This window comes from Typopeltis vanoorti, chromosome 11 (genome assembly GCF_054136105.1).
Source record: "Typopeltis vanoorti isolate ZY-2024b chromosome 11, IOZ_Tvanoo_1.0, whole genome shotgun sequence".
Taxonomy (NCBI): domain Eukaryota; kingdom Metazoa; phylum Arthropoda; class Arachnida; order Uropygi; family Thelyphonidae; genus Typopeltis; species Typopeltis vanoorti.
In genome coordinates, this window is record NC_143559.1 from 32,804,358 (window position 1) to 32,832,271 (window position 27,914).

Below are 27,914 nucleotides of genomic sequence, written 5' to 3' on the forward strand. Positions count from 1 at the left end.
AGAAAATGAGTTTCTTGAGTTTTTGATGGGTAACTACCTCAGAAACTCAAGAAACTCATTTTCTTTACTTCTAGTTGCTATCTGATCGTTCCAGTCTATATTGCCATAATTAAAACTGCCCATAATGATCACTTTTTTCTTATTTGCTTGGCTAATTTGATTATACATTTCATAGGTCCTCATGCTGCTGGCAACCACCCATGTAACAGAGGGCACGCAAGGATTGATGGTCTTGGATTTGATCATCTCATCAGAGGATGTAGTTATAAATGAGGTGTCAAATCACCCACCAATTGGTGAGAGTGACCATGAAGTGATTATCTGGGTGGTTGCCAGCAGTGTGAGAACCTCTGTGAGAAAAAGGTATATGTGGAACTACAAGGTGGTTGATTATGAAGAGCTCAGGAGACAGGTTGTGGGTGTAACATGGAATGAGGAGTTAGCAGGAAAAGAGATCAATGCAGCTTTGGGGATTTTCAAAAACTATCTAGTAGATGCAATGTCTAAATGTATTCCAAGGTCAGAAGGTTAAATAAGGTAGGTGTGAAATGGATGAATAAAGAGATTAAGCATGCAATACAGAGTTAAAGGACATTATGGAGGCAGAATACGAGAAGTGGTAATAACCAATTCCATAAGGATTACAAAGACCAGGCAAAGCAGGTGACTTGGTTGGTAAGGGTAGCAAAAGTGAGATATGAACAGCAGTTAGCTAACGAAGCCAAAAAGAATCCTAAGGAGTTATTTCGATATGTAGCCAGCAAAAAGAAAGAATGATTATGGAAGGATGACACTAATTGTAGAAAATGGCATAAAGACAGCTGTTGCAGAAGATGTGTTGGAGATACTTAATGAGCAGTTCATAAAGGTCTTTCAATCTTGTGAATGTGACTTCATGGAGAGATTAAGAGCAGTTAGATGTTAATAAGGCTGTGAGACTTGTGATAATATTTCACCACGTATTCTGAAGGAATGTGCCAGGGAGTTGACACTTGAATTGACATATTTTTAATATGAGTCTTACGATGGGTCAAGTTCCTAAGGAGTGGAAGGAGGGCAAGATTGTGCCTTCATAAGGGAGGTGATAGAACTCAAGCATCAAACTATAGGCCTATCTGTGTGTTAGGAGTGTGGTTAAGTTGTTAGAGAAGCTTATAAGAACTAGGATCCAGAACTGGGTTGACAACAATGGTATTATCTTTGATGGACAGCATGGATTTGCTAAAAGGAGGTCATGTTTTAGTAATCTACTTATTACAATAAGGTAACTGCTTCCTTGGACAGAGGAGAAGGATACACAGTAATATACTTAGATTTTGCAAAGGCTTTTGATAGATTACTGCATGATAAGTTGATAGTCAACTTATCATGCAGCAGAAGAGTTGGGGTTGGATATTAGATCAGTGCATTGGATTGGAGACTGGCTATCTGATAGATATCAACAAGTTGTGTATGGGGGAGCGATATCCAGGAAAAGGAAAGTCACTAGTGGTGCGACTCAAGGGTCTGTTTTAGGGCCATTACTGTTTAACTTGTATATTAATGATATTGGCAAAGATTTGGATGAAGATGTGATGAAGTGTGTAGAGATGTTGTGGCCTTACAAGAAGACATGAATAAATTGAGTGAATGGGCATGGAATTGGGGATGCAAGTTCAATGTTGCAAAATGTAAGGTTTTAAAATTTGGTAAACAAAGATGGGATGCAGAATTTATGCTTGGTGAGGATATATTTTCAGAGGTGGAGGAAAAAAGAGAGATTTAGGCGACACATTGCCAAAATTGTGAAAACAACTCAAAGGCTTCTGGGAATGATGCAGAGGACACTGACTTGTAGAAGTAGGGAGATTCTTATTCCATTGTATAAGGCTTTGATTAGGCCACACATGGAATACTGTGCCCAGATTTGGTCACTTGGTTTTCAGAAGGACGAAGAGATGTTGGAAAGGGTCCAGAGGCGACAGACTAAGGTAGTTTCTAACCTCTGGAATGTCAAGTATGAGGAAAGATTGAGAAGATGCAATTTGCAGAGTCTGGTGGATAGGAGGAAGAGGGGGAGATATGATAGAGACATCCAAGTTATAAGGGTTGTTATAGGATCAATGCTGGAGAGGTTCTACAGAAAATAGTGGGAGATCAGGGGAGAACCAGAAGTCATCCCTGGAAACTGTATATAGAGGGTGTGAGTAGGGGAGTCAGAAGCAGGTTTTTTTTGTGGAGAGTTGTGAATGATTGGAATGCCCTGCCTGACAGTGTGGTTCGCAGAAAATTTGAGTGTGTTTAAAGCATGGCAAGATGAGCTGTGTGTATGATAAAAGGACTTCCTAGAATGAGTCTCTGACTCGATGGGGTATTGGGTAATAATAATAAAAAATAGATGCCCAACCTTTTACATACAGATATGTGGAATAGTATTTGTGTATGGCAGTGTCATTCATTACCACAATTGAACCCAGAAATTTTTTTGGCTATAAACATATACTTTTATTTTGTCTAATACTGCCATTAAAAATGGTCTGACTGAAACCAAAATTGAAATGAATTGACAACTTTTAGTTAGAATTCTAAATACCAAATTTTATTTCATTCCATCCAACCAGATCAGAATTTTACTGTAATCTCAAATAATTTTCCCAATAAAAATACTTTGTTTATAACCAAAATTTAATAAAGTAGATAAATTTTATCATCTCTCATAAATAACACATTTCATTTATTGTAGAAGACTTTTTCACTTGGTTATCAAGTAAATTATAAACAGACAAGAAAGTATTTAATGGAGTCCTGAATCTTGGTTTCATGTTGATCCTTAATTAAAACATACAGTAGTGAAAAATTAATCTGAACCATCTGAATTTTTGTCAAGTTTTTGGTTTTGTTTTTGTTTCAATTCACAATAATTACGGTTTTGGTTTACTATTTTTGGTTTTAGTTCACTATTTTGGTTAAGTGCTGCATGTTTTAACTGTCTCTATGATGCTTATTAATAGCATTGTGCGTTTTGAATAGTGTAAACTGGTTGACATTCATAGTGTTTTATTCATTTTGTGTAGCTATAAAATCGATACATCTTCAAGAAAGTGTTCAAAAATATGCACTCTTTCTCAGCACATATCCATGACTTAAAGACAAATTGCCAATGAGCGTGGCGTTGGTTTTGGTACTGTTAATGCAATTTTAAAGAGGTGTAGGGAGAAGTACCTTTTCTCCTAACAGAAAAAGGAAAACTACATCTCAAGATCGGGATGCTTAAGGGTCAAAGCTGTATAACTGAGAGGAGACCTCCACATAGCCTTTAAAGGAATGCAGAGAACCGACCAGGGCTTCTGACCTAATGTCCAATCCTCACCTTCTCGTGGTGCACCCTGTTGGGTATCTACCTGAATACTGAACGAACAAGGATGGGCTGGCAATTTGGGATTTAGCGGACCAAATTGTATTCTTATTGGTTAAACCAAAATAAAAACTGATGGTACAACATGACAAAATTTCATGCCAGCTGGGGCGTCTCCCAGTTAAACAAGGCCCCCGTTGTTTTCGCCAGGGAACCAGGCCGAACAGCGAAAAGTCAGCTACTGAAATAAATCTGAAAATACACCCCAACTCAACATCATCACCAGAGTTAAAGATCGGTACTATCAACATAAGAAGCGCAAAGAAATAGAGCTAGCTGAGGAATTAGATAAGTACCAGATCGACATAATAGAGGTGACGGAAACAAAAAAGACAAAAACTGGTGAGATCTTTCTGAGCAATAAATACAAAATGTTATATTCAGGCAATGACAATCAAGGAAAAGGAGGAGTAGCCATAGTATTCAACACAAAATACGAAGCTAATCTTCTTGAATGGCAGGCAGTCTTAAGTAGAGTGATGTGGGCAAATATGAGAATGGGGAACTGGACAACGAGACTTATTTGTACCTATGGTCCCACAGAAGGTTTCTACTTGATTCCTGATTTTTTTTTTAAATTAACATATCCATTTAGAATATATCACAGAATACAGATTTAAATCTATAAAATATTCTACAAATTACAAAAATATATCTTTTAGAAAAGGAAAGAGACATTCCAATTTCAAGTATCTGAAATTTTTGGAAAATTAAAACAATTACCATTTCTTCTAATTGGAAGGCAACATTTTCTTTATTATTTCCTGTCAATGTAAACTTAATATTGGTGATATTTGGCATAATGTGAAGATTGACATCATTTTCTTCCATTTCTGCAGAAAGATTTTCCAGTACCTTCTTTAAGAGCCTGAAATATTATTTATAAGTATGAAATTCTTTAATTACAGAAGATATCATTACAGAAGACTTCTCTCTTTCCACACACACACACACACACACACACACACACACACACACACACACACACACACACACACACACACACACACGGAGAGGATTATCACAATAATTACACTTTGAAAAATAACAAAACAAACAAACAAAAAAAAAACCTGTTTACTAAAGTTGTGGTGAATCAGGTGATTGCCAGCTATGTGAGGACTTCCATGAGGAAAGGATATATGTGGAACTACAAGGCTGGTGATTATGAGAAGCTCAGGAGACAGCTTGCAGCTGTAGCATGGAATGAGGAGTGGAGTGGAAAGGAGATCAATGCTGCTTGGGTGATATTCAAGAACTATCTACTTGAAGCAATGTCTAAATGTAATCCAAAGGTAAGAAAGTTAAATAAGGTAGGTGTGAAATCGATGAATGAATAGATTAAGCATGCAATACAAAAAAAAGCATTATGGAGGCAACATAAGAGGAGTGATAATAATCAATTCCATGAGGAATACAAACAACAGGCAAGGAGGATGACTTGGTTGGTAAGAGTAGCTAAAGTTCAGTATGAGCAACAGTTAGCTAATGAAGCCAAAAAAAAAAAAAAAAAAATCACATTGATTGGAGAAAATGGTATTAGAACAACCGCTGTGGAGGATACAGTTGAAATATTTAATGAGCAGTTCATATAAATCTTTTATTCTTGTGAATGTGACATCCATCATGGAGAGTTTGAGAGCAGCTGATGATGAGGAGGAGAGACTGACTGTGAGTGAAGAAGAAGAAGAGGTATATGTGAAATTAATCAAACTGGATATTAATAAGGCTGTGGGACTTCATGATATATCACTGTATATTTTGAAGTAATGTGCCAGGGAGTTGACATCTGCCTTGACATATTTATTTAATATAAGTCTTACATTGGGTTAAGTTCCAAAGGAGTGGAAGGAAGGCAAGATTGTACTGCTTCATAAAGGAGCAGTACAATCTTCAAGAAGCTTCAATTCTATCACCTGATAGAATTGAAGCTTCAAATTATAGGCCAATCTGTGTGTCAGGTGTTGCAGTTAGTTGGAAAGGCTGATGATAATCAGGATCCAGAATTGGGTTGATAACAATGGTATTATCTTTGATGGACAGCATGGGTTTGCTAAAGGGAGGTCATGTTTTAGTAATCTAATTACTTGTTACAATAAGGTGACAGCAGCATTGGATATGGGAGATGGATACACAGTAGCATACTTAGACTTTGCAAAGGCTTTTGATAGATTGCTGCATGATAAGTTTAAAGTCAAACTAGAATAGAAGGGGTTGGATATGAGACTAGTGCACTGGACTGATATTGTCTGATTGGTATCAACAAACTGTGTACTGGGAAGCAATACCCCAGAAGAAGAAAACTAGCAGTGTGCCTCAGGGGCTGTTTTAGGGGCCATTGCTGTTTAAACTGCATGTTAATGACATTGGGGAAAGATATGAATTGGGGGGGAGGGATATATAGATGTCTGTAGATGATGCAAAGTTGGGATGAACTATGAGGAGTAAAGCAGATGTTGTCGCCTTACAAGAAGACTTGAACAGACTAAGTGAATGGGTATGGGAGTGGGGGATGCCAGTTCAGGGTTGCGAAATGTAAGGTTTTCAAATTTGTAAAACAAAGATGAGATTTGGAATTTACTGTTGGTGAGGATTTATTGTTAGAGGTGGAGGAAATAAGATAGCCTGCAGTGATGGTGGATAAGGATCTGAAATTTAGAGGACATTTTGCCAAAATTGTGAGGACAATACAATGAATTCTGGGAATGATGTGGAGGACACTGACTTGTAGAAGTAAGGACAGAGACGTACGAGTTGGTAAGGGGTTGTTATAGAATTAACATTAAAGAAGTTTTTCATAAAATGGTTAGAGATTGGGGGAGAACAAGAGGTCATCCCTGGAAGCTGTATAAGGAGGGTGTGAGCAACGGAGTGAGAAGCAGCTGTTTTGCATGGAGAATTGTGAATGGTTGGAATGCATGGCCTGAGATCATGGTGTCTGCAGAGAATTTGAATGTGTTTAAGGCACAGTATGATGAGATGGATGTATAACAAAAGGAACTTCTTAGATGAGTCTGTGGCTCCATGGGGTCTTAGGATAATAATAATAACAAACTTTGATAGCAAATAACATGATACTTAATCTTGAATTTAAATAACTAGGTTTTTATCTCATATACACTTTTTTTTATTTATGATAGTTGTATTTCCTCAACATGTTTTACTATCTATATGGCTAACAGCAATTCAGGAGGTTGCTGAATATAACTAAAAACCAACAAAAAATAAACGTTTTCCAATAGCAATTGGGGATGCCAGTTCAATGTTGTGAAATGTAAGGTTTAATCCTAATGATACCTGTGACTGAACTATAGTTCCAGTCTTTTTCAGTTTTATAGGTATTAGTGGTTGGAATGCATTCCAACCACTAATATTTATAAAACTGAAAAAGACTGGAATGATAGTTCAATCACAGGTATCATTTCTTTGGTGGCATAGGAGGGGGTCTTGAAGGTTTCATGTGTTAAAATGTTATTAAGCAACCTCCTGAAGATGCTGTTACCCATACAGACAGCAAAACATGTCGAGGAAATTCATCTAGTATAAATTTAAAAAAGTGTATACAAGTTAAAAATCTGTTATTTAAATTCAAGAAAATCTACTCATAGTGAACTGCATACAAATTAACAGAATCTTGTTGGACTCCTTCTTGGACAGTCAAGAAAGTAAAACTTTTATCTTATTGAACCCCTAAAAGTCCACTTCGATTTTGAGGGGTTCAATAAGATAAAGCTTTGGATGGAAATGGGGTGGTTCCCTCTAAGTCCACAGTTGTGTAGGCCATTAATATACCAAATCTCCAAACTGTGTCACATATTCTGTCAAAGCTAACTGATGATAATATCTCTGATGAATGTTTCCAGTCTAACTAAATGATCAAATGTAGGATAATATTTATGGAAACCAAACCATATCTTGAAAAAAAGACTGTTGCTTTTCAGATCTCCTAAAGAACGAGAGAACAATTTCTTTTCAAGATCTTGCATAAACAGCTGGTCAGAGCATTTGGACAAATCTTTAGAAATTTTTGAATCCTGACTTACCTAGTTTTGGAAAGACAATAACAATTGCCACTCACCAGGAGTCTGGAATTTCAATCTTACAATAAGACCATGTTGTAAAGATAGAGCAGCTGATAAAAGATAGTGACAAATAGAGGTTCGGTGTAGTGGTGGAAATGGATAGTTGTACAGTAGGTATCCTCCTTGATGAGTCTTCGGACTCCTTAAGGTGTCACAAGGATTCTAGTAGCCCTTATACTGAAATTTTCAAGAATTTCAACACAGCTACAGAAGTCTTAGAATGATTTGTTTTTCCTTTAAGTTCCAGGAATTTGGGAAGGGAATAAAAAAGATGTTGCCATTATTTTGACACAAAGCTCACTCCAAGAATATCTACAATTGCTTTTGTGTCAGCAATTATGCATTCATCATGTCCCAGGATTAAAAGTGGGTGGCATATCTGCTCTTCATTTCTGGATTTTGTCTCAAAATGCTTTGATATGAATTGATCTGATATGTTATGCAAGACATAAATTGGATCAAGGAGTCCTTTTGGCTCTACTAGCAGATGTATCACTCTTAAGCACATTTGAAAGCAATTAAGTTTCTTCTGGTGAGGTATCTGTGGAAGATACAGCAAACTTGATTTTGAGATTTTTAGCTGCTATGTATTCTGAATTCCACTACGGTTTGGGAATTTGGGTGATGTTTTGCCATTATAGTAGTGATAGCTTGGCACCATAACATGATTCACTGCTTTGGTGATAAGAAAGGAGCTGACTGCAGAATCAAATTCTGCTAGGAAGAGCATGCTTCCAATCAGCTTGATCTATTTTCCATTGTGATATCTGCAATGGAGTACATGTTTGTCCTTGAAAAATAATGGATATCATAGGAAAATGATTGCTCTCATAGATGTTATTTTCTACTTCCTGCTTAAACAGTGGGAAGAGAGACAGAAAGAGAGAGAGATGGAGAAAAGAGTTATACACTGTTAGCAGAATGTTTGCTTAAGGATATTAAGCATGTGGAAGAAGCTTATGCCCATCATATTTCTGTCTACACTAACCCCACAGAACATTACAGCAACTGAAATCCCTATAACAAGTATAAGGATGGTAATTGCAAGATGAAATCATCAAGGTGAAAGGATGAGATGCAATCAACTGAGATAGGGATCATACTGAGAGGAGATGGTAACTGCCTTTATGTTTATATTAAGCTAGACTTGTTGGAATTATCGGATAGTGACGAGCTGAGCAGAAGAGCAGTAATAATGAATAGCATAATAGCCAGAATGTGTAAGAAGAGAGGATTGGAAAACGTGGATGCTTGGAGGACAGAAAGGAACTGTATGCGAGAGACTGCTTGCATTTGAATAAGGAAGGAGCATCTGGAGAGATTGATGTTTTCTGAATGAGTCAATGTGTCAATGCAGGGAAACTAGAATTCCAACGGTGGATGGTAACAGGGGTGGCCTCTTGTGGGAATGGGTGCTTGGGGGGGGGGAGATGACATCAGGTAACACTGAGTCCAGTGGGGTCTGGAGAGGATAACGATAGGTATAGAAGCAGTGACATTTTTATGCTTTATACTACTGCCAGGAGTATCCGGAATAAAGATGAATTGGTGGCACTGATAGCATCAGCCTGGTCAAAGATTATTGGGATCTCTGAGATGTGGTTGACAGAAGATGATATAATAACAGGAATAGAAGTAGCAGGGTACAGCATTTTTTGGCAGGATAGGAAGGGAAAACATGGTGGAGTACTGCTAATGATAAGTGACGACTTATGTCCTCTAATCTCAGGTGGTATAGTCACTTAAACAGAATGGGCGAGGAAAGATTAGCCAAACAAGTATTCTCTGCCAGGTTGACAGGAAAAAGACCCAGAGGAAGACCAAGATATAGGTGGATTGATACGGTAAAAAGTGCCTTAGAAGATAGATATATAAATATAAGATCTGACAAGGTTGTAAGAGATTGATTTGGCAGAAAATTGTAGGTAGGAAGTTAGTAATGATGTAAATTTTTCATGTAGTACTGTCATATCCTGTACACCCCTTGAGGGTAAATGTCAGGAATTTGATGATGATGATGATTATATCCTCTAAGAGGCTTTGGAAGGCAGCGACACTGATGATTTTGAAAACATATGGTTTGAGGTAGAGGTGGGCAAGACAGGTTATTTAGTGGGGGGGGGGGTGTTGCTACAAGCCAAGGAGCACAGAGGGTGGAGAGCAGGAGATGTTTGGGCTGTTGAGCTTGGCAAGTGCAAGAAGAATGATTGTTATGGATGATTTTAACTACAGCAGTATAAATTGGGAAGAGGAAAATGCATGTAGTAATAAGGGAATGGAATTTCTAGAATTCTTGAGGGACAAATGTCTTAGGCAACATGTAATAGAGGGAACAAGAGGTTCAAGAGTCATAGCATCAGAAGAGCTGATAAAAACTGAGATGACATCTTTCTCCCCAGTTGGAGAGAGAGTGACCATGTGGTTTTGACTTCGAAGATGAATAGACATGCAGAAGGATCAAAGAAAAGGGAAAGTATGTGGAATTATAAGGCAGGTAATTATAATAGTCTGATATCAACTTAGGGCAGTTCCATGAAGGGTGGAATTGGAAGGCCAGGATAACATTAGTGCTTGGGAAATTATGAAGGAATATTTGTTAGCAGCAATAGTAAGCTGTATTCCACGAGTGAAGAAGCAGACACAATCTGGTGTAAAGTGGATGACAAACAATATCAAACAGAAACTGCAGGTGAAAAAGAGATTATGGAAGAGATATAAGGGGAAGGGGTGGAGAGCAGATGCATAAAGAATATGACTCAGGCCAGGAGAGTGATTAGTATGGTAAGGAAGGCAAAACTGGAATATGAGAAGAGATTGGCACTAAGATCCAAAGAAAATCCTAGGGAATTTTTTAGCTATGTGGCCAGTAGGAGGAGAAATGATTGTGGAAGAATGACAGTGCAGGATAAAAATGGGAATAGAGTGACTGATGCAGGTGACATAGTGGAGTTGTTCAATGAGCATTTTATTGGAGTATTTCATCCTGGAGAACAAGGTTTTAATACTAGAGAGATAGGGCAGGTTCAAGGTTTAGAGGTGCAAGAGGAGAGTGTGTTCCAAATATGGAATACTCTGATACCAGTAAAGCTGTGGGACTGGATGGTATTTCACCATGGGTTTTGAGAGAATGTGCTGAAGAACCGAAAGCCCCGTTGACCTGGCTCTTCAATAAAAGTCTGGCTGCGGGAAAGATACCCAAGGAACGGAAGGAGGAAGGTAAGATAGTGCCGCAGCAGAAGGGCGGTAGCAGACTGGAAGTGTCTAATTATAGATCAGTTTGTGTGTCATCAGTAGTTGTTAAAGTTGTGGAGAAATTAGTGAGAGACTATATACAGTGTTGGAGAGATGAGGGTAATGTTACCTGTGAGAATCAACATGATTTGTTAAGGAGCGCTCTTGCTTTAGTAATATGATTGCCTTTTATAATAAGGTGACAAGAGCAGTTGATGAGGGAAAGGCATATACTGCCATTTTTTTTGATTTTGCAAAAGCATTTGATGGGGTACCACAGGATCAGCTAATATTTAAGTTGCAGCACATAGGTTTAAATGTCGGGTTAGTCAACTGGATTCAGGATTGGCTGTCTGATAGGTATCAGAGAGTTGTGTATGGTAGGGGAAATATCCAGGAAGCAGAAGGTTACAAGTGAAGTTCCACAGGGCTCTGTACTGGGACCTTTATATCAATGACATTGTCAATGGATTGCAAGGGGATATTCAGTTGTTTGCAGATGAAGCTGGGAAGGGTTATCAGTAATAGTGCAGATGTGGCAGTCCTATATCTGCCAGATTTTAACATGTGGGTTTGGCAGGAAAATTGCTGATTCTCCCTAAGACATCCCTTACACAATTTCAGGTAGTTTTAGGAACTGACTTCCTAGAGAGGTATAAGTTCTCTTATCATCTCTCCAGAAACGAGATATGTCTCATGGGAAGGAAATGGTTTAGTGGAGAGAATCATGAAAACAAGATTAGGAATAGGAATGATAGATCACATAGTGAAAGAGTGCAGAGAAAAGGTAATCCCACACAAACAATTGAAGAATACGTAATTGTGGGAAATAAACAGAATGAATCTCAAAATATGCCAATGGCTGAGGTAAATTGTTTAACTGAGACAAAACAGAGGAAAATTTAGGGCAGAAGCGTCCAAGAACCATCGGTGTAAACTTTATATGTGACAGATCTAGAGGTTTCTGTACCAGACCGAGGAGGAATAAGCATGAAGGAATAAAAAAAAAAAATCTGAAATTTTTTTTTCGTGAGGGAGGATGCCTTTCTTAAGTCAGAAGACTTAACATTGTCATCACTCTTATAGGAAAAATAATGATTTAACAGAAATAAAGAAACTTGTATAAAAATCTAATTTAGTCTTTTATATCTTACTTAGTATGAATTTAATATGTGAACAACTAACCATTTGCTGGACCAAAGTAAAACAAAGAAATAAGCTAAATGTGAAATGGCCAACTTCAGTATATCTGTTATGTAACTTTACGGTGCCTCCCCCCCCCCCCTTCCACCATAAAGTTACGAGAGTTTTGAGAAGATTCCGCAAGTGGCGTTAAGTGCAGCGAGACGTAAGGAACGTATGACGCATGCACAGATGATGACGGAGAGAAACTGCGCATGGTTTAAAAGCAGATGCAACGCTGTGAACAGGGCTTTTTTAGACATTTCCTGCTGCTGATTCCGGTGCCACGGACGTCCGACTGGTATGGAGCCACCACGTGGGTTTCCTTTGTTCATGGAAGATACGACCGTATGACAAAGAGAAATTACCAGTCGGAAACAAAGCCTAGCAGATCCAAATGGTGGAAAACCACTGAATAATTCCAGTCAGAGTATAAGGAGAAATCTTGTAGAAGTCCTATAGAAGTGAAGAAATGCATCCATTCAAGGTAATAGTCTGATGCAAGATCTGAAATGGCCTAAGTAGAAAATGCAGCAAACTGGTAAGGTGAACTTTATGTCTACTACTTAGAGAATTAAATGAGAAGATTTGAATTGTGTGCTAAGAGACATTCCTCGAACTGTAGCTGATTATTTTGAAAGAGAATATGTCAATGACTCGTAAATGTGTTTGAAAGAAAATTAATTAAGTTTTGTTCAGGTTTAAGAAAGATATAAATGTGTTAATTGAATAGGACTGTTAAGGGGAAATCTTGAATGGAATTTTATGTGTAATTAAGAGAGAGAGAGAGATGAGACTAAGTGACTAAATTTTAAGATTTAGTGTTCTGAGATATAATTGTTTTGGAGAGTGTTTAATTAACTATGTGTACGAGAGTTTAATGATATATGTAAAGTTTTAATTGAATAATTGACTAAGGTTTTCTAAATGTATTGTATGATTTATCAGTGTAATTAAAATGTTTTGTTTTATTATGAACTTTTTCTTGCCTGTATCTAGAACTACTGCACTTGCTCATAAGATACAACGAACCACACAAAGGCAGGAAACAGTTTAATTTAAGGTCACGATTGCAAGTTATAAAATTTTAGCTGAGAAGAGTGAACACTGACTGGTTTCTAACTCCTTGGTCTTATATTTTAGTATATCCTAGGATTCAGAGTGGCACAGCTTATACAAATAAATTTTCTCTGAGTTTGAAGAGGGAGATAGAACCAGTGCTGAGAAAAAGAAATTGGCATCCGCCATTTGCATTTCTTTGTCTCACAAAACAACAGCTTCACTCTTATCAGAGATATGGCCAGAAGAGTATTTAGAGATAAGAAAGGTACATTAAAGAAAAAAGTAGACACGACAACGGTCAATGAGTTCGAGGAGTGATATGATAGACTTTGTGTTTCCTAGGAAGAACCTCCCACAATGAGTCTCTTGACTCCATGGAGGCCTGAATAATAATAATTTTATCACCTTCAGCCACATAAGTTGTAGTATTAGGAAGTGTCCAGTCATGAGTTAGTACACGTGACATTGTTCTCTGTGAAATGTTCATCTCTCGTGACATCACTTTTCTGTGTTCTCACAAGATTTACAGCAAAGGCAACCTTCACAGCCCTCACAAGCTGTTTCATCCTAACACAACATGGTCGTCCTGTTCTTTGGCAGTCAGATGTCTTCTGTATCATTATAACAGTTAAGAGTCTAATACACAAACATCCTACTGATCTCGAGTGTTTTTAGCATGTTGAAAATAATAGGTGGCTACATTCTAACCTTGCGAAGTGCTATTATAGCTACAAGGTTAACATAATCTTCCTACTGCATGTTAACCTGTACAGCTAGACAATTCTGTCTCTACTGATAAACATGTGAATTTTGGTTGAGGACAGGGCCACTAACAGAACTGGGACTGCACAATTCTGTGGGCCAGACTGGGTTGTGCAGAAGTTAGTACAGTATTTATGACAAGATTGTGTATGTGTGTATTGCTAAAATTATTTAAAAAAAAAAAAAGGAAAAAGATAACTACTTCTAGAAATACTGCATTCATGTATATATATATATATATATATACCATACATGTCGGCGTATATGATGATCAGCGTATAAGACAAGGCCTAAATTTTAGGCGCTATTTTTAGGTTTTAAGCTTATGTCGGTTGTATAAGACGATCCCCCCCCCCCAAATTTCTTCTTTCTTGTATTAATGCAACATTAGGTATTGTTGTTATATCCATTATTTTTATATTTATGCACATCCATTATATTTTTAGTTTATTAATATGGGATATGTTTTGCAGTCATTTAAATGAGAATACTAAGTCTTCTAGAAAAAATAACACAAAAATTGCTGTTATACCAGATGGTTTAACTTCTATATTGCAATCACTAGACATCTGCTCGAACAAACCATTTAAAGATCACACGTGAGAGGAGTGGAATAATTGGATGTTGACTGGTGAAAAATCATTTAAAAACGGTGGATCTATGCACGCTGCATCACTTGATATGTTGTGCAATTTTTAAATTACCATATTAAAATACCATATTTTTAAAAAGTGTGGTATCTCTAATCTTATGGATGGTACAGGAGATGATCTGTTGTGAGGAACTGATGACGATGAAAATGAAATCAATTCACCGGATTTGAACCGGACTCCATATGACAATCATTTAAACAATGAATCTGAAGAACTATTTTCAACAGATGATGAAGAAAATTAACATGAAAATTGAGGTTAATAATTATTATTTGTTTTTTAAGACTTACATCTATTGTAATATTTTAAATAAATTTATGTAATAAAAAATTAATCTGATTTGTTTATAAACACCGCCTATTTTCTTATATAACGATGTATTGTAACTACCTAAATGTTCATCAAAGAATTTAAGCTTCCCTTTTTATACTTGCCGTATAAGATGACCCATGATTTTGAGGGGTTTTCTGTAGTATTTGAGAGCCGTCTTATACGCCAACATATACGGTATATCAAAAACAAAGTTTACCTTTTGATATTAGAGATGCTGGACTTTGCATTATAAGGTGAACTATGTTTGAAAGCTAAAGTAACGTCCACATGCTTTATTTTTACAGGATCTGAAATAAAGATATGATTAATTAACTATTTCCAAAAACAATATGAAAAAAATAAAATCAACACATCCCCCCCCACTTCATAACAATGCCTACAGTTACATATTATTTGTCTACAGTTACATACTGCTTACCTGAATCTATGAAACAGGTAACCAGTTTGTTACTTGTTTTATGGATTTATGATTCAGCTTTTATATGACTTGTCAGGAAGATGTGAATGAACATAATAAGAATATACAGGTATCCCTAGATATATGCAGTTAATTAATTCTCGATGGACACCGCATAATATCAAAACCGCATTATTCAATGTTAAGAATTAATGAGAATAATAATTATAATGAATTCTGCAAAATATAAAAATTTAAACATCCTTTATTTTTTAAGGTGACATGTATTTATATATTTTATTTATACATATTTGTTATATAAAAACTTATCTAAATATTTATTTTTTTTATAACAGTGGTAGCTTTTTTCCTCCTCCATGATTTTGAGATAACAATCGATTTGTTTATCTAAACCGTGACTAATGTTCATGCTTCTCTCTACATTTGGATCTATCTCTAGTATAAATTCTTTTGCCTTCTCAATTGTCCTAAACAATTCTTCAAGTTCTTTGACAGTGATTTCGTTAGATACATCTTCCATTTCTTCACTTTCCTTTTCTTCTTCCTCCTCATATGCCTGTTGATGTTTGATTCCAAGAAAATCTTCGTTACTTAGGTCTTTCGAATGCGATTCCAATAATTCCCGAATATTTTCTGAATCGACATTCTCAAAGCCAAGAGCACTTCCAATCAAAACAATATTATCAATAATTTCATTGACGGATTAAGAGAACTACCAAAATTATTTGCAGATTCAGGCAAAAAATTCTTCCAGACTGCTCTCATACAGTTGGCTGTCATTTCTTCCCAAGACTCGTGAATGTTTATAACTGCTTGTTTAATATCGTATTTTTTCCAAAATTCCTCTAGAGCAGGGGTCGGCAAACTGTGGTTCGTGAGCCACATGCGTCTCTTTGGGTATGTACATGTCACTCTGAAGTAAAATTGAAAATGAAAATAAAACTATCATAGTTTCATTTATAAAATTTTTAAAGGATTTCATTCACATAATGGTAATTTCATTTGTTTTATAGGTCTCGCAAAACTTCGTGGCACTGCGTGATGTCAGGGAGGGGAAAACGAGTGTGGAGGGGGTATACCTAGGGAGTAGAGGGGATAGTTGAGCACATGGTAGGTAGAGCAGCCAAACAAATTAACTAATTAGGATTAGGTTTTAGGATGCCTCGACATCTGAGGTAATTTGCAGAGCAACAAAGTGACTAATAAGTGAGCGCAGGCAGACTCAATGATTTTCAATACTTGAAATAGTCTTCCGGACTCATATCACGAGTTGGAAAAATTTGCATTTGGTGTTCTCAGTATCTTCGGGTCGACATATTTATGTGAGCAATCGTTTTCTAACATGAATTTCATTAAATGTAAATTGAGGAGCCAAATTACCGATGCCAACTTGGAATCATCATCATCAAATTCCTGACATGTACCCTCAAGGGGTGTACAGGATATGATAGTACTACATGAAAAATTTACATCATTACTAACTTCCTATCTACAATTTTCCTCCAAATCAGTCTGTCACTTGTCAAGACTCCAATATTATCATTATCAGATCTTATATTTCTATCGTCTAAGGCACATTGTACCGTATCAATACGCCTATATCTTGGTCTTCCTCTGGGTCGTTTTCCTGCCAACCAGGCAGAGAACACTTGTTTTGCTAATCTTTCCTCTCCCATTCTATTTAAGTGACCATACCACCTGAGATTAGCTCTGCTAACGCATTCCTGGATGCTGACAATGTCAAGTTCTTTCCTAATATCCTCATTTTTAATATGATATTGCCATTGATGCCATCAGTTCAATTCCATCATCAGTTCCAAGCTGCAAAATCATGATGAATAGCGAAAGAAACATCAAGATTAGACACCACATAAGAACACAAAAGGAAGATCGTGCCTTAAATTAAAAATGATTAGTTACAAACGGACATATAGAAACTTTGTAAGAAAATGCAAGCTCATTGCTCACACTGATTAAAATCAATGAGAGCAATTTTTTGTGTGATTTTCTCTTCATTTAATAAAGATATAAGTAATATTATAACCTGTTATATATTACTATAAATTTACTATAATATTACTTTAAATTTTCCTTATTTGAAAAAATATATTTATGGCTCTCGAATAATTTTTAAATTGTTGTGAGGGACAGCTTTGGCTCTTCCGTCTCAAAAGTTTGCCGACCCTTGCTCTAGAGTGATTGGATCGTTTCCAGTTGTAGCTTGAATTGCCTGGGCGAAAGTTCTAATATAGTAAGCCTTGAATGCAGAAATGACTCCCTGGTCCATAGGCTGTATAAAAGATGTCGTATTCGGTGGTAAAAATACAACCTGCACATTACTATTTAAATCATTAAGTGAGGTGGGATGTCCAGGGGCATTATCCAATACTAAAAACTTTGAAAGTTAAATTATTTTCATTGCAGTATTTTTCAACTGCGGGACAAAAATGCGAAGTGAACCATTCTTCAAACAACTGTTTGGTAAGCCATGCCTTTTTATGTGATTCCCATATTACTGGAAGAGATTGTTTGTTACAGCCCTTAAAAGCCCTTGGGTTCATTGTTCGATAAATTAGCATTGGCTTTAATTTGAAATCACCTTCGGCATTACCTCCAAGTAAAAGTGTTAAGCAATCTTTGGATGCTTTATAACCAGGTGTGGTTCGTTCTTTTCTTGCTAAAAATGTTTTTGTTGGCATTTTCTTCCAAAACAGGCCAGTTTTGTCTACATTGAACATTTGACGATCGTCGTACCCATTTTCTTCGATTATTTTCTTTAATTCTGCTGGATATCTGGCTGCAACATCTTTATCAGCACTTGCTGCTTTGCTTGTTAATTTTACATTTTTCATTCCAGATCGAGATTTGAAATTTTCTAACCAGTTTTTACTTGTAAAAATGTTGCAGTCATATCTTGATATTTGTTTTCTTTAAGTGTAGAAAAAAGGCTTAAAGCCTTGAGCCTAAGATTATTGCTGTCGATGGGAATATGCTTCTGATTACAATCTTCTAGCCAAAGAAATAGTAAATCTTCCATTTTGATCATTAATGGGCTTCTATTCCTAGTACACCGCATACTCAAAGATGCAAATGCCACTTTGCCTTGTTCGCGGTACTCAGTCGCTTTATTTAAAATGATTCACCAAAGCCTAGAGCTCTTCCGATGTTTGCATTGCTTTCTCTGTTATCAAACCTTTTAATAATGTCAATTTTGGTATTCAAAGTAATAAGTTCTTGTTTATTACACTTTTTTGAGGCCATGGTTATGAAGGGTAATGCTTTACATAATTTAAAATTACGTGATATGCAGATAGGCCGTAAGTGTATACACTGTAATACATACACATATACGTCTGTACGTGCCATGCTCTGCTGATAAATTGAAGCACTGAGACTGAGAGTGAGTTACTAATGTTGGAGCACGACTCATACCGCATGATCTGATTGGTTTCATTGACCAAGTCTAACGCTTTGCTTATTTTCAAACTTTTTGGGTGCACTAATCAAATTTGATACCGCATATATCAAGTTTATGGCCACAATAATTTTTTGTGCACTAATCAAAGCCACATATTATCAAGGGATACCTGTGGTGGGAACACTGGTTTATGGTGAGTCATAAAATGAGTCACAAAAAAACAGTTATATAAGAAATGCCTACAAATCATGGGTGTAATATGCGATGGAGAAAATAATCGAACTTCCATAGTGCTTTTATTTTTCAGTTGCAAAATTATTATGCCATGTAGCTGAAAAAGACTTGGGAATCTTTCCAGTGACCAGTTGAATATCTATAAAACAAGTGAAAGTCCTTTTTCAACTGAAGGTGAGTGAGTCAATCTCATGAGTCAAGAAGTAGCTTTTCCTCTTAGAAAGTCTGATTTCTATATAAGTTCATGACAAATGCCAGGAAGTGCAAATGGGTCCAAAAAAAGTTGCTTGAATGTAGAGTGAGTAGGCATGGGGCCTCAAAAACTGGGACCTGGCTCCATGGGATAAGGATTACTCAAAGGTAGAAACCTAAGCTTAGGAGGCTAATAAGGAGGGGAGCACTGGAAAACATCTGAACAATGAACCAGGAACTAAGCATGTCCTGAAGACTACATATATAAGATTAATATGATCCTTCATATACAATTCCATCCAATTAATTCTCTTCAGACAGTTGACATCATAATCAAAGATTGAATAGTTGTCATTGCCTGTTTCTACATGAATGAAGAAAGCAGTTCAACTAGACCATGGACTGCAACAACCAACAGACTTACATTTTTTTTTAATTAATTAAAAAAGGTCCAAATGGGGATGTGACAATGCCATATAAGGTTCTTACAAGCAGGACCTCTTAGCCATCCATCCCAGCTCCAGGCTCTTCACAAGAGGTGGACTCTATTAAGTCAAGTCACTTAATGGAAGGTTGTGCCAAACCCCAGCAGGAAGTTAGGTCAATAAACAGACAAGTACTAGAGGGCTAGTACTCTATCACTAAACCGAAAGAGGGCCTTACTAGCTAGATGTTATTAGACAGCATCTAAAGAATGGTAGAGGAAGAACCAGTTTTTTTGATCAATGGTGGTGGCATCCATAGCCTCAGTATGTGAAGGTTACTGTCTTCCACATTTCAGAACCTGGTCAGGAGAATTGGGATATTTGTCCAAAGCAAAGATGGTAATTTATCAAAAACATTGGTCCCAAGTCTTGCACAGTTCTTGTAAAACAAACCAAGGTGGCAGTTTTGAGAGCAGGGGGGGGGGGGGATTCTAAGAATCTTTCAGGTGGTAGGCTGCAATGGAAACAATTGACCTCGTGACTTGGAACATTGAACACGAGAATTTTGGCTAAGGACTTTCAAGAAGAGTTTTTTGCGAAAGACAATGATAACCTAAAATTTGATTTTCTGACATTACATAAAACAAAAAAAGACAAGCTATCCTGACTGCAAAATGGTAGGTTTACCAGGTCTTCCTTGGTGAATCGCATCCAGGAAACAATGTTGGTGGAGTGGGATTAAAAGTTGGCCCAAAACAAATCAAAACTATCTTACCTTGTAAAAATTTATCAGAAAAGAGTAGAAAAACTGATTGTTCAAGTGGGCCAACCAAAAACATTAAGACTCTATATAATAAATACTTTTTATTAAAGCACTTTAGATGAAGATAAACATGGCGATCTCCAAGAAATGAAACTGACCACATTCTGATAAACTGCAAAAGAATCATAAAAATTGTTGCAACAATTGGAAAAATGCACTGTGATGAACACTCAGATCATGGACCATTAAGAGCCATTCTTCACATATACAAAAGACAGGAAGCAAAAATATAAGCAATATCAAACCATAAACAACTAAAATGTATTGATAGGGATCAGTTTAGTAAACTAATAAAACAGACTGATTGGAGCTTGGAAGAAGAGATAGATAAAGACCAGTTCAAATTCAAAACACAAGCAGAATTTACAAAATGAATCACAGGGAGCATACAGCCAAGAAACTCTTCAACTGATATGTAAGAGAAGAGAGTTAAAAAATTCAGTTCATACTCATTTAGAATATATGATAATTAGCAAATTACTGAGAATAAAGATATAAGAAGATTACACCAAATAAACTACAAGAAGAAGCAGAAAAACAAAGGAGTGGGATTTATCAGAAAGGATGAAATATATTAATCGAATTAGGATGAAACCAACAATATTACCAACTCTTCTAGATGAACAGAATATCAAGAAAACAAACAGAAGAGAAATGGAAAAAATGCCCAGAATTACTACATTAAGCTCTACTCATTTACACAAATGTCACTCCAATAAAATTAACTGAGTAGAAAGAAGTACCTAAAATACTGCTAGAAGAGGTATGATATGCAGTCAATCAGATGAAGATAGATAAAGCGCCAGGAACAGATGAAATAAGAATAGAAGATATCAAGGCAGGAGGAAATATTCTTTATAAAACAATAGCAATGTGGTTCACTTTTTTACCTAAATGAAGGTAAAATACCTGAGAAATGGAAATAATCTAAAACCATCCTCACCCATAAAAAAGGAGAAAAAGAGAATATTGACAACTACAGACCAACATATCCTCTGTCCCAAATATTTTATAAATATTTATAAGAACCATATATCAAGTACAATCAAAAGAAGAGCAAGCAGTATTTAAGAAAGGATCATCCACAATCAATCATATGCATAAAATAAACCAGCTAACTGAAAAATGCAGAGAATATCATCTTCCACTTTGTCTGCTATTTATCAATTTAAAAAAAAAAAGCATTCAACACAGTAGAACATGATGCAGTTTTCCAGGCACTAAAAGATCAAGGCATGAACAACCATATATCAAGTTAATTCAAAACATATATACTGGCAGTGAAACCCAGATTACTCTTTTTAATAAACCTTCTTAAATACCTCTCAGGAGAGGAGTAAGACAAGGAGATATCATCCCCTCCAATCTCTTTACAGCAACTCTAGAAAACATTCCCAAAAAAACTAACCTGTTTTTTTTTGAGAATGTTTTCTAGAGTTGCTGTAAAGCGATTTCCTGGTTTAAATATAGATGGCAAGAATCTTAAAACACTCCTGTTTGCTGACGATATGGTTTTGATATCTCATCAACCATTTAAACTAGAAATAATGTTGAATGAAACAGACTTGCACTGTAGAATAGCAGGATTACAAATCCACCCTGACAAAGTGGATGAAAATTAATATTGACACAACCAACACATCAAATTGCAAAAGAAAGTCACAGACAAAGTGGAGAGCTACATTTATCCAGGACAAGCAACCAAAATGGGTAATGGCAGATCAAATGAAATAAATAGATGCAAAAAAGGCTGCTTGAAAATCTTTTAACCAGAATAAAATATACTATCACAAAGTGATTCCAATTCCATGATAAAAAGAAGGGATGGGATCCAAATCCAAACCCAATGAAACTGAATGCCCAATATATTTGCGATGATTATCTCTGCAGATGCTAGTAATGTCTTGGTGTAAAACAGCCAAAGGAATGGCAGGAGAGTAGAGAATAAACTTGGAAAAATGCTATTTTGAATATTTTGTATTAGCACTTTGTGGTGTGCAGCTTTCTTTTGCCAATCCATTTTCAGTAACAGTGTCCACAAGAAGCAAATAGATATTCTAACTTTTTCTTCAGACACTGGAAATATTTATAAGGGATTTCTCAGTTGAAGGTGAGTTAGCCAATGATAGAGGAAGCAGGTTTTTTTCTCATGAAAACTCAGGTTTTTCATCCTGCATACAGACAAATTGGCCAGGATAACATATGCAATTTACAGACAAAAAATATCAATAGTGGTGGTAGGCAGTAGATAGCATCGTGTTGTCGATAATTAGTGTTCTGTGTAGTTGGTGGTTTAAGTGGTGGAGACAGGGAGTTGAGTAGAGTACTCTTGCTCAATGAGTCCTTGGACTCCATGGAGATGTAACGTAATAATAATAACAATGTCAAGTTTCATTCTAATGTCCTTATTTTTAATATAATTCTGTCGTTAATGCCATCTTGCACTCACTTTTTTCTCGCAACTCTCAAAATCATAGTCTATAGCAGGGATGGGAAACTTGCATATGGGGGTTCAGCCTTCTTAGGTATTCAGTGCAGCCTCTTTTACATTTTTTGTCAATTATGTATCTTCATAGTTTACAAATTATACATTCTCAAATGGCATGTGTTTTAATTAATTATATTTAAATAAGTGTTATTTTTAAAGCACAATGCACTATTATCGATTCATCAATGTTCTATTCCTGGCATTTCATTCTTATACATTGTTCAATGGTTAGAACACTATCATATATTAATTTGTCACTAGAGGCCACTATGAGGCAGTCGGCGCAACGTAAGCTTGATAAAAAAAACAGTTTAGTTTTGCACGTGTTGCTGTCATATGTATTGTTGCTGTGTAACAAGTTAAATAAGTAAAATTTTTTGTTTAATTTCTTTATTAATTTTTCATCATCATCATCAAATTCTTGACATATACCCTCAGGGGAATGCGCAGGATCTTATGATAGTACTACATGAAAAGTTACATCATTACTAACTTCCTATCAACAATTTCCCTCCAGATTAGCCTGTGATCTGTCAACAACCCAATAATATCAGGTCTTATATTTCTGTCTTGTAAGGCACTTTTTACTGCATCAATCCACCTACATATTGGTCTTCCTCTGGGTCGTTTTCCTGCCTAGCAAAGAACACTTATTCAACTAATCTTTCCTCTCCCATTCTGTTTAAGTGGCAATAACACCTGAGATTAGTCTGCCAACACATTCCCAAATGCTAACAAACTCATGTTCTTTCCTAATATTCTCATCTTTAATGTGATACTGCAATTGATGCCATCTGTTTTCAGTCTTCTAATCTTTCTCATATATAATATGTGCTCTCCAGTCTTTGATCAAGTTTTATTTCTAACCCAGCTCTCAGATCCAGAAGTTAAAATTAGTTTGAACACTGCTAATTTAGTGTTTTAACTAATTTCTTTCTTATTCCATATAAATTTATTCAGCTGACTTTCTACTATACTGGCCTTTACTAATTCTGTTGTCTAATTCCATATTTATTTTACCATCTTCACTAAAAATTATGCCTAAATAAAGCTGAAATGCTTTACTTGTTCTATAGGTTCTCCATTCAGGATGCAGTTGATGTTTTCAATGTTTCTGCCTATTTTCAATGTCTTTGTCTTTTTAATGCTGATTTTCATACCAAATTTATTACAGCAGTTATTCAATTTGTTTTTTTTTAGAATGTATTTATTTATTTATTACTGGATTTATTTAGAAGTATAATATTATCTGCATAGAGCAGAGATTAATATCTCTAATTTTGATATCAGGTTTAATACCACTTTCCTTCATAATGTGATCTATATAGATGATGAATAACATTGGAGATAATGTACACCCTTGTCACACACACCTGACTTAACATCAGACCATCTTCCTGTACCTCTTTCAATTCTAACTGCTATACTAATAATAACTATGGAGTACTAAATTGGTGTGCATATTGAAGACTATATATTATGTAGTGCAATCATTTTCTGGTATAGATGTATACACACATACAGTCAATTCTCACTATAGTAAGTGTGTAGTATGGTGAATATATCTTGAATTCGTCTTGTTACCTGATAGTATAGTCTAACTCAATGGATAATCCCTTTGTTACCATCCTGTCCACACATTGAACATGTGACTATTTTTTTCTTTGTTTTTCCCAATGATAATTCCAATGATATTTTGAATAAATCTATTTCAAATGAAGTTACAGATGTGTGAATTTTAGTGGGAAAATGTTAGTGTTAGTAGCATTCTTCTGGGAGATCTAGTAAAAATTAATTTCAATTTCTCTTTACAGTTCTACAGTATTTTGGCATTATTTTGTGATATTTTCCTACACAAATTCAGTTGCTAAAACAAATTTGTAGTTATGTTACAATATATACATTTTATGTTGTTGAATAATTGATGATGTTTCTTTAGTACTGTAAACTGAACAACAACAGAAAGTGATGACCGTTACAACAGTCATTTCTCAATAATCTACACAGAAGAATCTTTTGGGTGTATCATTCACTTGTCTTAATTAAAAGTGACTCTCACTCTTGTAATGTTCTAGAGCAGCAATTTTCAACCAGAGTGCCGCGAGATTTATGAAAACAAATTAATTTAAAGAAATAATGTTGTAATTTGTGCATTTATTTATTAGTGTCTGGTCTTCCATCTTCTTGTGTGTAAATCAATCAAAATTATGCCTATTGTTAGATCCTGAATGGAGAACTTTATAAGCAAATTCTTTATTCAGGATTTAACTAAATATTACTAATTAAGGAGATACCTGCACATCAGCACATAATTATGAAAATTTCCTTTTGTCATGTAATAATATGTATTCCATATGTGCTATGTACTGAAGTTTATTAACTGAATTCAGAAGCAGAGAATTTTGTGTTGGAATTGTGTAAGGGAATTGTTAAATTATTTGTAAATCCCATTAAGCTGTCTAGTACATTACAAAATTTCCAAACAGATAATAAGTAGTAATCCAGAATAATCGTATGTAATCTGTATGAGTCAAGCGTAGCGACGGAGGCTGGACCTATGCGGAAAGTGACGTCAGAGCGACTACCTGGAATACGGTAACCTTACAGATTAGGGAGAGTGTGGGATCACCCAAGGGACATGAACTGTGAGGTTCGTGCAGTAAAAAACACATCGAATAGAGGGTGCACGAAAGGGCGAATAAAGGACGATGCGTGCCAGATTAAGGGGCTTTTTATTCTTGGGTTCTGGGATTTCAGCTTTGGGAGGTTTGTCGGGTGATTCGTGAAAGAGCGGTGGGTCGACTACAACGATGTCGGACGACGAGGCCTATTCCTAAGAATGCTTGAAGATTTCCAAGCAAAGCTGACCATGATATGACGGCTTATGCAGAATCGAGCCTTCGTAACAGGCTCTCATCGTAGAGAATGGAGGAAGTTTCCTGTGGAGCGGTAGAAAACATGCCAAAGTCCAGAAGTGATTCAGGGACAGCGTAATGCATCGCCAGGTGCTGAGACAGCCAATGACCATACAGGAAGGTAACCCAGATCCACATGTGATAGCGTCAAGACGATCAGAAAAGACCCGGTAATGTAGAGAATTTCATTCTATGTTAGGATTGCCTTAAAGAAAAAGAATTTTGTGTATACTGTAAGCTAAGGGCACTTTCTAGAAACTTTTTGTTCTTTGTTCCACGGGGATTAGTTACACCCCGTGGAACAAAGAACAATTGTTGATAGGCAGTATTTTGATTGCGATTGACTAAGCTTGACTAATGAGATTTAGAATTAAGATAGCTATTGATAGAGTATTAATGAAAGTGTTTAATGTGTATTCAATGAATGATTTATGAAAAGGAAATATAACCCAGTAGTGTTATGCTTACACTTAATCTTATCTTTTCTTGATTGAAAGATTTAGCTTACTTAACTTCATAGTTGTGATTTTAGTATGAACCCTAACTTAGTGTGAACTTTGCTCTATTGAATATTTGAATTTTCTTAACTGTAAACGTTTTGTGCTTTTCCAATAAATATGTTTTGTACCTTATACCTGAGTTTATGCCTCATTATGAATTCAAACCACCACTTATGAAATAGAACCTTTTTTTTTTTTTGGCAGGAAGGAATTTAGATATTGTAGTTTAAGTGAGATTCGGGTTACGACTGCTAACTGAATCTGCTTGGCGCTAGTGTAAGATTAATTATTATGTGTATCCCTTTTGAATTTAGAATCGCTTCCCTGAACAAGAGTCTCTTCTGTTATAGGATATTGGCTGGCGCAGCATAAAAATAAATTTTGCCAGTATCTGAAAAGGAAATAGTACTGAATTAATATTTAAGAGGCACAACAGTAAATTAGATAGCAGGCTAATTAGAGACAGAATAAAGTATAATATAGAAAAAGCAATGACGTAACACTATTTTTTACCAGATCATCAAAAAAATTAAAAGAATATATTTTTAGTGTGCCATAGAATTTTAATAATTAGTCTAGGTGTGCCGTGTTATGAAAAAGGTTGAAAATCACTGCTCTAGAGAAATGATGCTTTATATTCCATACAGTAAACAAAACAAATGTAATAAATATAAAACATACCACAAAAACCTTTTCCTTTTGGAAATATAGGAGAATTGAGAAGCTTCACTCCTACTTCATCAACACACCAACATTGTTCTTCTCCATGTCTATTTGTAAGGCACTGAAGAGGCAAAAAGTCTCCTTTCTCATCACATTGTGGAACATATGATGGCATAATTTGAGAAATATGATTTCCATACATACTCTGGCAACGTGTGTACTGAGGAACTGCAGGTGTCACCACTTTAATGATTTCTGCAAGATTAAATGTTTAATGAATAATGTGTGTAAAAGTAATACAAGACTAAGCTAATTATATGAAATTAATACAAAGCAAAAAGAGGCACATTTTCTGACATTGGTTAGACAGTATTATAATTGACAAAAATGAATGTCAAATGATCAAATAATTCTAATAAATTTAAATGCTTATCATTAGAAGTCCTTATCTACCAATATCAATATTATAAAAAGAAAACAAATATGATTTCTGTATTGATTTATCTCTCAGTATCTCCATGAATCTTAACTTCATGGAGATACTGAGAGGTAAATCAATACAGAAATCATATTTGTTTTCTTTATTTTCTGTCTCATCTTACTGATGAGACATCAATAAAGATCAAAATTGGCTTGGGTAATGATCCTTCCCATAATGCATATCAATATACACATCCAAAAGAAAGTGTACTGTGCATTATGGGATACTAGAGCAATATGTTATGAAGCTTCCATATACAAATAGCCTAGTTGTGAAGATATTTCACATGCAAATTTTGTTTTTAAGTCTGAGTAAAGGATTAGCATTTTACATCAGGCTGCACTACATACTGGGCAAGAACCTGTATGACTGTATTTTTTTTTATGCTGCTCCCACCCACAAAAGGTTATTTGTAAAACTAAAGTACATTTTGTACTGTGGTTGGGGCAAGGATATTTTTTGTCTATTTTTATCATATAGATAAATAAATAATATATATATATATATATATATAATTTTTTTAATTCATTTTTTACATAGTCTGGAAGCCCCACTCTCTAGAGACCAAACATGGAACTCTTTTAAACTACTTCAGGCCTCCAATAAGCAGGATGGTGATCTCACTCTAGGTGATGAAATTCATTTACCACCTAAAGAC

The 27,914-nt window shown here is 35.7% G+C and overlaps 1 protein-coding gene across 1 annotated transcript in view; it reads right to left on the reverse strand.

The window, feature by feature from the left end:
- The window catches only part of LOC150101422 (uncharacterized), a 274,314-nt gene that overhangs the window by 37,090 nt on the left and 209,310 nt on the right, over window positions 1-27,914 (reverse strand). The window contains exons 26-28 of the mRNA XM_090400110.1: window positions 26,794-27,030; window positions 14,896-14,986; window positions 4,118-4,262 (exon numbers count right to left, since the gene is read on the reverse strand). Coding sequence (XP_090256236.1) covers window positions 4,118-4,262; window positions 14,896-14,986; window positions 26,794-27,030 — 473 coding nt within the window. The remainder of the gene's footprint in view (window positions 1-4,117; window positions 4,263-14,895; window positions 14,987-26,793; window positions 27,031-27,914) is intronic.